The sequence below is a fragment of the Physcomitrium patens genome, chromosome 1, assembly GCF_059467195.1.
Source record: "Physcomitrium patens ecotype Gransden chromosome 1, ASM5946719v1, whole genome shotgun sequence".
Classification (NCBI taxonomy): domain Eukaryota; kingdom Viridiplantae; phylum Streptophyta; class Bryopsida; order Funariales; family Funariaceae; genus Physcomitrium; species Physcomitrium patens.
Window position 1 is genome coordinate 2,530,452 of NC_143410.1, and position 13,826 is coordinate 2,544,277.

Consider the following 13,826-nt stretch of genomic DNA (forward strand, 5'->3'; position numbering starts at 1 on the left):
TACATGGACCACTTATATATATGATATCAAAATCAATTGCTATTATTTCAAGTCAAACATCAAAGATGCTATCAAAGATATTATCATTGTTGACAATTAATCTTCAATTTTTTTGTTGTTAGAGTTGAAGAATTCTTATTCTCATATTAAATTGAAGATGTTTGTTCACAAAATTAAACTTCCCTATTTGTTTCCCTTTACATTTGTTGGTGTACTTTTGTCTTCTAAATATTATCATCAATATAATTGATTTGTTTACAATTATCTATTCACGCTTTGAATATTTCTTGTCTTTTTATATTAATGTCCATTTGGTCACTATTAGGATATGTATTGATATGGTATTTCAATGTACTTACTTGGATCTCCAATCTAGGGATTGTATTGTGGTTCTATTAGTATCTAAAATATTTATTAACCACCAAGTTAAAGCCAATTTTTTTGTTATATGGACCCTATTTCGTTGATAAAATTGGTTCTTATCTTTGTTACTTATTCCCGCTTACCTTGTTTATATTAAGTATTCAATTCAATTCCTATGTCTCTTGCTAAAAAATCTATTCTTCTTAAGTGTAATTCCTTCAAAAGCAATTAATGTAGGACAATTTTATTCAAAATAAAACCAACATCAAATCAACAAATGCTTGTAGTTAACTATTTATTTTTATTTTATTTTATTTTAATAATAATTAAAATGCGTTCAAGTTTCTATCTATCATCACCTTAAATTTCCATACAAAACTTGAAATTCCAAATCCTAGTACTTTTTTGGACCAATTCCAAAGACTTCATCCAACTTAATTGCAACTTAAGGGGCAATTGACCTAAATGTATTTGATATATTTTTTTAGAGTGATCCATATTAAACTTTTTAGTGTGCTTAAGCTAAATAAAGTATTTTTTCTATATTTCCTTGAAATGAAGTTTTAGAATCTACAATAGAAATATATAATTCCATAATTAGCTCTACAAGATGATGGAATGAAGGTTTTTTTACATCACTTTCTTTTATTCATATTTCAAGTAACAAAATCTCTTGCTAATGCATCTTTGCAATGTTATTAGATCCTTTTTGATGCCTCTAACACATATATCTAATTTTCCAAATTCTTTCAAAGATCATACTCTATCTATGAAGTAAGCAATAATTTTATATTTTTACAAGTAAATATTTTTCACCTGAATTGCATCAATGTCAACAATAATTTCACGACCAACCATTTGAACAAATAGTTTTAATAAAATCAAACTACATCTAGTTAAATTTACTCTGCAATAAAAAATAAAAAATAAAATAAAAACACTCAAACAAACTACCAAGCTTTTGTGCACAACTGAGGCTATGCCAAATCCTAATTCTTGATATTTTTGTTGCACTCTAAAAACTACAAAACTGTGCTGTCCATTATAGCAATTCGTTTCATATAATTGGAATGTTTTTCTTTGAACCACAGGCCATTTAGTTCACACTAGAACCACAGACCACGACCACACTACTTACACCTAATCTAGTTGTGAATATATATTGGAACTTTGTATGCATGAACTACATAAATTATTTGCTCATTCCTTTAACTTGCTTGATTTTACATATGGACAAAGGTGGTTGGCTACCTCCATCTTAACTTGTATCAACCCCAGGCAGCTGATAGATATTCTGAGGAAAAGTGACTCTTTGTATCCTTCTTAACTTAAGCCTATTCAGACAATATCAAGTAACGCTTCTACTTCGGAAGTCTGTTCAAGGATGCACGGTTTTACAGCCGAAGTGATGCAGGTTGCTATGGGTTGTAAAGCAAGCACATAGTAAATTGTATTGTTTACAAACTTGTTTAGGATTGGGTGTGTTAGAATTCTGATTTACAAGTGGTTGCTTACAGATGGATAATCTAAACATGTTTCTCCACACCCACTACCCACTAGTAATGATTCGTACTCTAAAGTTCAGATACTTGCTCACTGGGACCCCAAAATTTAGTCTAAAAATTCAGAAACTTGTCGAGTCTGTTGTTAGTATCCGGTAGACTCAAGAGGCTTCATGTCCTTGGTGAGCACAGCCAATCCTGCCCGTGGAATATCTTTCATTCGATTAGCAAGGTGATGCATCGTTACTGGCAAGTTCGAACTCCTCCGACTGCCCTCCATACACCATTCTGCATCCATCTCAAATTCGCACAGGACCTCCAAATAGCGTTTGAGAGCTGTGTATGCAGCACTCCAGACAGCCAGGGAGGGTGGCACACGCATGAATTGCAGTACCAGGGCACCAGCAGCGGAATAAAACTTAGCACGAGTAAGCTCCGCAACGAATAAAGGGAAAGCAATGAGGAGGAGGGGGCCGTCTTTGGCAGAGACGCTAGATCCTTCTAGCTCTTCTAATTGACGAATCTGCAGTTCGCCTGCCAGACGTCCAAGAGCCCGACATACAGCAGCAAAGAGCCTAGGAAAACTAGAATTATCAGCCACTGTGGGCAAAATGTCTGCAGAGAGTAGGAGTCCAACCAGTTCTTCGTCCACGCTAGATGTCAGTGCGGTCTTCTGCCCAGCAGGTTCTCCCTGAAGTCCACCTTCAAAGGAATCTAGCATATCCGTTTGAGAGTTGTCCCTCAGCTCATCTTCCACAAGAGCTAGCATGGTCATTCGGAGGGAGCTATAGGGGAGGAGAAGAGAAACTTTGAGCGCAGATGATTTGTTATGAGATTTAATGCTTGTAACCAGCTCATCACCTTCAGCTTCAGTTAGGATAGCAATAGAGGAATGTACCAACGCTCCATCCAGTATATGTAACACATTTGTTAAGCATCCGGCAGCCACCATTTTTAGCAAAAGATTCTTCCAACATAAGTGCAATGCATGAATCTTCAATTCATCGTCAAATTCTTCCCAACCTTCATCAACTCCCCACCCTGATTCTTCAGACACCTCAGATTGTTCCTTGCTTGTTTCAGCTTCAAATATAGGATCCCATTCCTTCAAAAGAGAACTCAAATTCAGCAGATGTTCACGCGTCGATGCATCTGCTAGTAGATCTGTGAACAATGTAGTGGCCGAATCTACTGTGGCAAGGTCTTCACTGGATATTTGTCTTTCCGGCCAGAGGCGACGAACTACCTCAGTAGATTTCAAGGCCACAAGGCTATTTTGAGACTGAAATACATCAGCTGTTCTGGTTCCTCCAACTTGATCATTGGACGATATATCCCAATCACCCCAAGACAGAGGAAGCCCATCTCGTCCATCCAATTTCCCCATGCTGAAGGCTTCTTGGAGCTCCAATATAGAGATGCGCTTATTTGTTGGAACTTGGTCATCGTGAGCATAAACCCTCAGCCGTTGCCACACGAGCTGCCTGGTCTCAGACAGGAGGTTTAGCGATGGTGTATCCTCGGCCTCAAAATCTCTTTCATCACCATAGGAACATAGTGAGGTCAAGGCACCTAATAAATTCTCCTTGTTAGTACTATCGTCTTTTTTAAACAGACTCGACTCATTGGTCTCCAAAGATGAGTCAACTATGAGCGAGTAGATTCTGGTTATGAATTGCTGCAAATCTTGAGAGTCTGCCAGAATCTGGTCATCATCCTTAACACTACCGACATGGTTTGCTGCCGCCAGAGACTTCACGACTTCCAACACAGCTCTCAAAGAACAACCAGCTGAAACCATTTGGCTTAAAAACTTCATACAAGCATCGAGAGTTTTCACCCCTGTAAAATGTGCTGAAGAGTCAAAGATTAAGGACAGAGGTTCTCCAGCGAAGTCGGATAAGTGTGCCTCTCTCACGATACCATTTTCAACTTCCCAACTTTGCCGTCCACTGATTATTTTCTGGTCCAAAGTATCCTGAAACGTCCTGCAGCAAGTGTGTGCTGCGTTCAGTTGTTGCAAGAAAACATCCTCTTCATTATCCTGCAACCTCGACCCAAGCGACCGTTCTGCATCTCCAAAAACTTTGGTCCACAATCGCAGCATGATAGCCGCAGCATGTTGGCCACCCTCTGTATAAACACCATTCCACTTTGAGATACTCTTCCGCAGAACGATATTAACAAATCTGAGCAGATCCTCCGGAGACAATAGGTGACAATAGACACAGCAGTCATTGTATCTTTCCAAAATATTCTCGAAGATCTCCACTTGCTTGATAGATGCCGCCTCTTTCTCGGAGTTGACCAAATCACTACCTAATACCTTCTCAACAAAAGCCATATATACAGCATTGGAAGTAGGGAACTGGTCGCCCGCTGCAAATTCATGTAGGTGGCTTATGATAGAAGCTAAATGGTCAACATTTGACGAATCCACGTGGTGTGCTACTTCTAGCAACGCGTGAGAGTGAACAGATTCCAATCCAACAATAAGCTTGAAATCCAGATATGCAGCTACTCTTGATGCCTCAAGTGACTCCTTTGCAGCTACACCCCAGTAATTGCTCTTCCTCTTGTACTCGCTTTCATTCTCAAGTACACTGGCACAATCAGCAAGTACTTGAAAATATTGACACAAACGCTTCTTATTCACACCATCTAAATCCGCGTACACAGGAATGAGTTCATCAAGAACAGCTTCTGGCCGTTCCAAAAGTTGCCGCCCGTATTGTCGCCAAAACAGTGTGACCTCATCCTCGGTAACCAATTCAGACCAGAACAGTGATTCCAACTGATGGATTAGCACCTGAAACTCAAACGTGTTCACTTTAGTTTACGACAATACCTGATGTTTCGTTTAACCTCCAGAAAGATAGAACCAACAGCTTTTCAAACAATGAAGTAAGAAAATGTGCTAACGGCCAAATACTTAAAGCACAGTCATAATACAAAGCATAAAATATTAAAAGAACAGAAAGTTGACGAAATTACCTGCCATCTATCAACTCTATATTGTTCAGCAAGTGCCAAAACATCAGTTAGGTTGATCTTCTTTGCATTTGGGCCCACTAATTCAAGAACCTTGGAAGTAATATATTCATGATCTCCTTGAAAGAAACGTGCAACGTCAGCATCTGGTATCATTCTTTCAAGTGTCCTCACTTGACCCATCTCTTTCAGCTTTTCTTCCGTTCTCACCCTCCGATTCGTCCACCGAGATGATTCAGTTCCTTGCTTGTCAGATTCTGCACACAAAAAGTAGTAGACTAGCTCAACATCTGATTAACAAGAAGCATCAGAGAAGCAACTAAGGGAATTCTAAAAGAGTTAAAAATACAAAAAACATAAAAAGGTGATATGAAATTTAATAACTGTAAGAGGGAACAAAAATAGTAGTTTCAAAGTCGAGAAGCTTCTAAAATCATGTTATGAACCTCCACAAGGAATCTAAAAAATTGAAATTTGCGAACCTGTTAAGGAAGAAAGGGATGAAAGCAAAATCTCCCTCCTTTCAGAGAATAGGCTTGAGCTTAAGCTTGCGTCCTGCACAGCAGCATACAACCGGGCCAAGTGCATAACTTGCACAGTTTCCTCGTATAGATGGCGTTTGCTCACCTCTTGCTCCAAGACCTCTGCACCCATGTGAGCATCTTTCACGTTCATCAAATAACCGCAACCAACTTTATCATTGTAGTTGCTGCGTGAACTAAGTGCTTCTTGAGCCAGTTTTACAACAAGGTGGTCGCTCCAGACGAGGCCATGACTAGCTAAATCATGAACTAAAAGACCAGTGGCAATTGCACTCGGCTTGCTACACTCTCTTGCCAACTCGTGGCAAATGTCGGCATTACTTTCAGCCTCTCTTGAGTTGTCATTTGAGCTTAGCTCCAAAAGCCCAGGGAACTGAATACAAGTAACGCTTGCATTTTTTCTATGCTCTGGTCTGAATATATCAGGACTCTGTTCATCAGATACAATAATGCTAGAAAGAGCTTCAAGACTTGATGTTCCTTCTGGATCCATCCCAGCTGCTGGAGAGAGACCTAACATGCGACATTCCTGGAGCATGCTTTCGTCCTTCCACTCTGCCAGTAGCTGTCCTATTGACTCTGCATCACAATGGGAAAGAGCAAATCCCATCAATTGTGCACGTGATTTGAAATCCATACTCTCTGTTTGAGAACCTCGAGCGAGAGCAGCACACAAATCCCAAATTTCGCCGTGGTCCTTTTTCACAAGACCTAGACAGAGATCTTGGGCAAGGGCAAAGTCCCCTTCTCCAGCTGCTTCTCGGGCAATGGCAGCTTCAACTCTTGCAATATCACGAGGAGAATTCAGCCCAAGAAGCATTGCCACTTCCATAAGCTCGGGAAGATTGAGGTACGCATCCGGACGTGCTGATAAAGCCATTCGCAACACATCCATTTTGTCCTGCACTTGCTGGAACTCCAGTGGCAAGAGTGAGACTCCTAGCATCGGCAATTTCACGGTAACGGCTTCGATTGTATTTTCTTCCATTGTCACTGCCTGGTTCCTTGGAAGGAGAGCGAGACAATTCCTTGCCATCTCAATCTGCAACAACAATTCAAGATTACATCAAACTCCCTATTTAAGGATTTTTATCGTCGACACAAACAGTCTGAGGATCCATCCCCGACAGTTCCTAAATCCAGCAGTGATCTAGGATAGGCGAAGCATAAACACTGGCCTTAATTCATTGTTGGCTTTGGGTAACTGTTGGGGATGGGTTCTCTACCTAAAATGATTCAACCTCAACATCAGAGCTCAACACACCTCCTGTAAGGCAAAGCACACAATTCAGTTGACTATCTGGAGCACAAGATACCTCCCGAAGTATCAAAGAAAAGATCAGAAGGTGCGAAAGGCACCAACAGTAATCAAGTGAAATAAGAGTTTCGCCCCAACCTCAAACCAAAAATAGACGGACTTACAGCTGGTGATTCTAAGGACGGTGCTGAGTAGAAGAAGTCACGGGCAGTATCCAACACAACTAATTCTGCCTTGTCAGGATGCAATGACATGTTTCCGGTACCCGTCAAATAGTTCTTGGCCAAAGAAAATTTTCCAGCTTGCATCGAACCCTTGCACAACTCAGCTAGCAAATAATCCTTCTCCAAAAAAGGAAAGACTTTATCCTGTAGTGTACACAGATCACGCCATAAAACCATCCATTCACTGTCCGATCTTGGTGGATTTCGACTTGAAAATTTCCGCAGCAGAGTCTCTAATAGCTGCTTGGCTCCATTAACATTCTCTTCGCAGTTCATCAGAAATTTCATTGTTGTTTCAACCTTCAAAAAGCATACATGCGTCAAAACTTCTGCTGATCACATGAAACACTTACTTTTGAATCTAAAAAAAAAAATTGAGGGTACATTCAACTAATACAGGAAAGCCAAGAATCAGCCAAATGCGGTTTTAACGATACTACATAGGAATATTGTTATGAACAAGAAACATATACTCTTACCTCGTACTGAAACAAAAGTTGGCCAGCGTCCACTAATGCCTCGGCTTGTCGAAGTCTCACATCACCGAGATTTAAACTAGCTCTATGACTGCCACCTTCAGTCTCCATATCAGGTGGTGGTTTACTGCTAACAGAACTGCGAAAACGACTTACTAATCCCTTCCTCAGACCCACTCTCCGGGGAGAATCCTGGAAGTGACCACCACCACCACCACCCTTACCTGGGGAGTCTAAGCTGTGACCAAGCTTGGCTAAAATGGTCTTCATTAACAGCCACTGATCCACAGCCGGACACAAATAGATACAGCTCAATGCCACTCCTACCATGTCTGATTCGTTTACAAATAGGCCATTTCCATTCGAACCGCTTGAAGCTTCCTCAAATACAGCAGCACAAAGCTCAAGCCTATTCTGCTGTGCTATCTCTCCCAACCAAGTAGCCAAAACGGAGGACACTGTAGTAGAAGACTCATTGGATGGTAAAGATGAAGATAATTGGTGGTGACGCCGATGCAAAAAGGGAATAGCCTGCTCTCTGAGCCTGTCCATTATAGTGTCGGTTTGAGCACCTTCCAGCATCACCTGGAACTTCTTGTATTCATCCAGAGATTCCCACTCTTCTAGGTCCAAAACCAATGTTGAATCTTCAGATTTGTCACTAGTCAAAACAACCTTAATCAGGTCCGACACATCCTCAAACAATGAGTCTAACCCTGTAACTCCTTTACGTTGACCCCAGTCCAATAAGGACAAACTATTCTCCAGCTGTCCGCTTATCCTATCAATTGTTCGTGCTCGATTTTTGTACCATTCTGTAATTTCCACCTCTGTAGGCCATGAAAGACCGAGTGTCAAGTTTACAATATGCTCTGTGCTTTCCAATAATTTCACGTCATCCACCATTTGACCCAGTGTATCCCTGACAGAGTTCAGTCTAGCAACGGTATTCATACTCTCCACCCAGTCACGATCTTCACGAACGAGGAAAGCCCGTGGAGGCGTGACTTCAGGTAAAAGTGATGAATAACTGTGCGGTGGAAGAGTCTCAGGAAGTGCATCTAAAATATTCAGCACAGCTGGAGCTAAAGAGTATACGTGACGCTTGAAAAGCACACTCAAAGGTCCTATTCTTCCCCCTTCAGCATATTCACATGCGAGGCGTTGTAAGCTCGCGGAGCAAAAATAGGCATACTCTTTTGGAAAATATCTGTTCATAACAAGACGGTTTGTGCAACTTTAAATACATTGAAAAAGATGCAAAGAAGATGCGAGACAAAGCTTCAAAAACAAGTACGACCAAAGTAGTTCAGATCTGCAAGTGTAAAACACTTTACCTGCCGCTATACATGCCCAAAAATGTCTCCAGCCTGTCTTTACGTTGTAAGAGGCGGAGTCTTTCATAGCGGAACCACCAAGTAGAATCGACATCATTGTCACCTTCTTCCTCGTGCCTGTAAGGTTCAGTCTCCACAAGACCATACAAAAGTAGGGCATCCATGGCTTCCTGAGTTTGACACACTCTAGTCCGACATTCATTCACAACCCACTTTCGATCATGCAATTTAGCAAGATTCTCTTGGATCGCCTCCCGCCCATAATCGGACAGAACCCAGCGAGTTTTGTAAACCTCGTCAGTATCCAGCGCATACTTGTCAGCCAACCTCAAAGCAGCAGCATAATTCCCCTCAGTAATCTCACGTAAAAAACTGGAGATGGCCCAACGGGCATTGTACACTTCTTCGGCATCTAGCGCATACTTTCCAGCCAACCTCAAAGCAGCAGGATACTTCTCCTCCGCAATATTAATTAACAAGGTGTATAAAGTTCCAAACATGAAACGGCTGATGAGTAATAAGGACAATTCTAAAAGAGTAACAGCACCCATGAATCCATAACCAAGCATTGCAGAAGTTCTTGTCTTTCCAATAGGTTGACCTGGTACGAAAGGGAGTACAGAAAGCCCAACAGCGATGACTGTTAACAAGATGTAGACCCGGAGCAATTTGGAGTTTCCTTTCAACCCTGTCACACCAAAGGACCATCTTGTAAGCCCATTACTAACGTCATTTTAACCAGCTCTAAGTAAAACCCTGTCAGAATCCTAAACCCTCTCAAGGAATAAGGAAAGCAGTAAAACAATGCACACCTAATGTTCCCAGGATCACAGCTGCTCCACCAAAGACACAAGAAGCGACCAGCTCGTAATTGAGAGAGTGTCCCCTGAGTGCTCCTAAACACACCCATATGGTTTTCAAGATCTGCAATAGAGCCTGCAAAGCGACAAAATTTAATTGCCTCACAACACATGAAAGAAAAGCCCCACCAGACTTGTGAACATCACTACGTTCTTACAAAACTAAGTGTTCTCCTTTGAAGTCTTATTAAACTCCACAGCCAAGCATGTCCTCGTAGCTTTTCATATTGCTCCTCTTGAAAAAATTGTACAATCCTACACTGAAGAGAATAATCTTGAAAATGAAACATCGCAAATAAAACTACTTGACTACTCTTTCTTTCACTAGCCATTAGCCAGATGCTTCATACCAAGTGAGAGGCCTTAAAAGACAAATCATACAAACTCGCCAACCAGTGCGACCGTTGCAAAACCAGGGCTCCACAAAGTGATCCAGAAAGAGTGCAATATGTTTCTGGCAAACAGAAGTAAAGAATCCCCAACTGGCACCTAAATTCTTTGAGAGTAGTGAACTAGAACCCACTTTCTACAAACCTTGCACCCATCCATAACTTGCAGACGCGAGCTCACGAAAACCCACCACCAACGGATTGGCGACCCTAAGTCTCATCAACCAACCTAACTAACAAGGTAGCCTAATTCAGAACATACCTGCAACGCGATAAACTTCTGCAGCGTCGCACGCCCTTCCGCCGATCTCTTATACCCTACACACCCAAAAATCAAACTAAATTGCCCTCCGCAAAACCAGACTCCAATTCTCCAGAAGTGTCTTACATCACGCACACAAAACCGAATCGCAACTGAAGCAAAAGAGAAATCAATCCACAAAAGCAGCAACTCACGTTCATCAAAAGTCTTGTGAGAGGCGTAGTCAAATCCGCTCATGTCCACAGAGCCGCTGCCCTCGTCCATCTTGACGAAGTAGCAAGCTCCCACAGCTCCACTCCGCCCACCAAATCAAGACCCCGCCGTGATTGAATCAATCAATTGATCCTGAAACCAATTCCCAATCCTACAACGTCAGGATGGCAGCATTGCCTTCGTCATCCAAGCCATCGCGCTCGCAATGTCCGAGTGGAATCCGTCGCTCTGCTGAGCAGAGATTGCAAAGGGTGGAAGAGAAGAGAATCCTTTGCCCTCAAAATATGAAAACACAAACCCGGGAGAAGACTGGGCAGGAATTAACACAATGCTTTTCCAGCAAGTTGTGCGATGGGGATGAACAAGCAACGAATCAGCAAGAAAAAAGAAAAAAGAAAAACGGAGCGAAGAAAAATTCGCAACAAGGGAGAGCAACGAAAAGCGACAACACGAAGCTCAGCATCCCGGCGACAATTAGGACGACTCCGTGCGAAGACGACGACGGATTCCGTCTGGAATCGCTCATGCAAATGGAGAGGACGACTGTTCCATGTCCTTGCTGGCATGAGCAATCCAGTTCACAGCACCATTCCTCCGCGGAAATATGAGCTTGAACGATTCAAGGTCGGAAGCCCGAGTTATCCTACGACCATTACATTTTTGAAGATCAAGTAACACCTAATACAGAGTTCATAATACAACTTCTATTGATTTTTGCATACATATATACTCGTAATAAAATGAAGGGTGTTTTCAAAATAAATATTGGTTGTTAATGAAGAATAGAAGTATTTGAATGTACAAATATATTGGCTTTAATATAATATAAATTAATTAATATGTAAATAATAAATTAACATGTATTTCATAATATTTATTATTCATTTTGACCTTATTAATAAAATTACAATATATATTTTAATATATTAATTTTAAAAAATAAATTTAATATTGATATTTAAAAAGTATAATAAAAATTATATAGCACAAAAAAAACATAAACATGTACTTAAATTTTAAAAGAACTTATATATATATATATATATATATATACATTTAGATACATATTTATTGATTTTTTGAATTATTTATAATTCTTCGTTTTATATATTACAAATTAACATGGCAAAGTAAATATATAAACAACACTATGCATCTCAATTATCAAAAAATAATACATATATTTTTTAATTTATATAATCATCAATACTTAAACATAAAATTTTAAATATATACATTTAGGGTATTACTAATGCCACCACAATTAGTTAGTGTCACAACAATTTATCATCCACAACATGTGTCACGGCCATAATCATGTAAGCTAATAATTACAAAGAGAAATAGGTAGAAGTAAGTAAAAGTAGATAAAAGTAAGTTAATTGTATAATATTTAATATAGAAGCTTCCTAGAAACTTCCTAGACGCTGCTTTGACTTCATAGGTGTCTTTAATTGACTTTTTGGATTAGAAACGTGGTCAACAAGTTGGCCATGTGCCACACATGTTGTTAGCTTGAAGATCAAGCTAACTATGTGGCCCACACGTAGAAAAACTTGCCTTGTAAGTCAAGGCATGTGTCCTACAAAGTCAACACATATTGGAGGTCCTATAGAACGTCGCCACGTAGCCCCTAGTTAGATAGTATATATAGAGACAAGAGTGAAGGCTTCTTCACTCTTGTCAACTCCTTTCTTGCTTCTAGTCCAGGTTCAAGAGTCTTTAGTTTCTTGTCTTGCGGCAATAGCCATTCCAGTTTCCTTTTAATATACCTACTTGTTTATATTTTGACTTATTATATCGAGATAGCCTTTTGGTGTATATTTTTCCTCATCGAGTCTTTGTCCTTGACAGATTGACAAGAGTATACTTACAATATCAGAGCTTTGTTTTTTCTTGAGTAAGAGTGGATTACCCCTTTCTCTTGACAAGACATAAGCGTATTAGAAGTTTGCGGATTACCCACTTCTAAACTGATATTGTTCTTAGTATCTTCTTTGTTATCAAGTCTTTCTTTTCTTTTGTCTTGAGCAATATCAAACAAATTTTTCTTCTTAATGTCATTATGGCAGAGCTTGTTGAAATGAAGAGTGCAATGGCACAAATGCAAGAGCAAATGAGGGAGTTAATGCTTGCGATGCATCAACTCAATTCACCAACATAGGAAAGAACAAGAATAGCAGAAAGTGGAGATATAGAGATGATCGGAGCTGCTTCAACATCTACAACAAATCACGTTCCTTCTCCAATTGTACAACACCCTATAAGCACTAGAGAACCAAGAATTGCCTTACCTGAGAAATTTGATGGTACGAGATCAAAGTTTTGAGGGTTTATCAATCAAGTACAATTGGCAATTGAACTTCAACCGCAAAGCTATCCAACTCCAGGATCACAAGTCAGGTTTATTGGCACTCTACTTTCTGGTTCTGCATTATCGTGGTTTTCGTCTTTTCTTGAACAACGAAATCCAATATTGGACAATTTGGAAGCTTTTTTGGCGGAGTTTCGATCTATGTATGGTGAACACGATGCAACTCGTGTTGCAACAAATAAGATCCGAATTCTGTGACAAGGAAATCGCTCAGTAACAGTATATGCTTCACAATTTCGACAACTTGCAATTGACATCAAGTGGGATGATGCTGCACTCATCAGTCAATTTCTTTATGGATTGCAATACGAAGTAAAGAAATTGATGCTCAACTTACCTGATCCTCAAACTTTGAGTCAAGCAATCGATTTTGCGGTAAAATGTGATAATCGACTTTTTGAATTTTGATCTGAGAATCATTCACGGGAACCTCAACGTTATTACTCAATGGCAACATCAACATCTTTACCAAACGTACATTCGAAAGTAGAAGACATGCAAATTGACGCGGTACGTTTTAAACCTCTAACTGAGCAAGAAAAGATTCGTCGTCGTCAAGAAGGATTATGTTTATATTGCGGAGAACCTAAGCACACTGCTCAATATTGTCCAAAGAAACGACGCAACTATAAAATGAGGGGTACGACGGTCAAAGAAGACAACATGTCGGAAAACGGATTCGTCCAGCTACAATAGGGACCGTGCAGCTGGAACCTTGTACAATTCCTAATGAAGGTCCTATCCTCTCCTCAGAACCCTCTCCTTGTTTTATAATAGACTTATATTTAGGACCTAAGAATTACAAAGCCTCTGCTTTATTAGATTCGGGAGCCTCAGCATGTTTTTTAGATGAACAATTTGTTAAAAGTCATAAAATACCCTTTGTACAGAAACCTAAACCAGTACATGTAGAAGTCATAGATGGTCGTCCCTTGTCTTCTGGAGATGTCACTCATGAAAGTCATCCTATAAAAGTAACAATAGACAGTCATGATAGCTACATAGCTTTTAACATAATTAAATCCCCGTCCAATC

The 13,826-nt window shown here is 40.1% G+C and overlaps 1 protein-coding gene across 1 annotated transcript; it reads right to left on the reverse strand.

Moving 5' to 3' along the window:
- Window positions 1–1,828: 1,828 nt before the first annotated feature.
- On the reverse strand, window positions 1,829–10,847 carry LOC112281373 (MAG2-interacting protein 2). Its single transcript, XM_024517803.3, has 9 exons — window positions 10,399–10,847; window positions 10,205–10,260; window positions 9,506–9,629; window positions 8,694–9,381; window positions 7,360–8,566; window positions 6,821–7,180; window positions 5,339–6,440; window positions 4,860–5,113; window positions 1,829–4,674 (listed from the first exon to the last, which is right to left on the reverse strand). Exons 1-9 carry the CDS (start codon window positions 10,466–10,468, stop codon window positions 2,011–2,013), a joined length of 6,525 nt encoding a protein of 2,174 aa, XP_024373571.1. The 5' UTR covers window positions 10,469–10,847; the 3' UTR covers window positions 1,829–2,010.
- Between the last annotated feature and the right edge of the window lie 2,979 nt (window positions 10,848–13,826).

Excerpts from the sequence above, each read along its gene's own strand:
- LOC112281373 (XM_024517803.3), bottom strand. The coding sequence starts at position 10,468 with ATGGACGAGGGCAGCGGCTCTGTGGACATGAGCGGATTTGACTACGCC. Across the intron at positions 9,630-10,204 it reads AGAAGTTTATCGCGTTGCAG|GCTCTATTGCAGATCTTGAA; the intron begins GTATGTTCTGAA and ends GTCGCTTTGCAG. Across the intron at positions 9,382-9,505 it reads TGTGATCCTGGGAACATTAG|GGTTGAAAGGAAACTCCAAA; the intron begins GTGTGCATTGTT and ends TTGGTGTGACAG.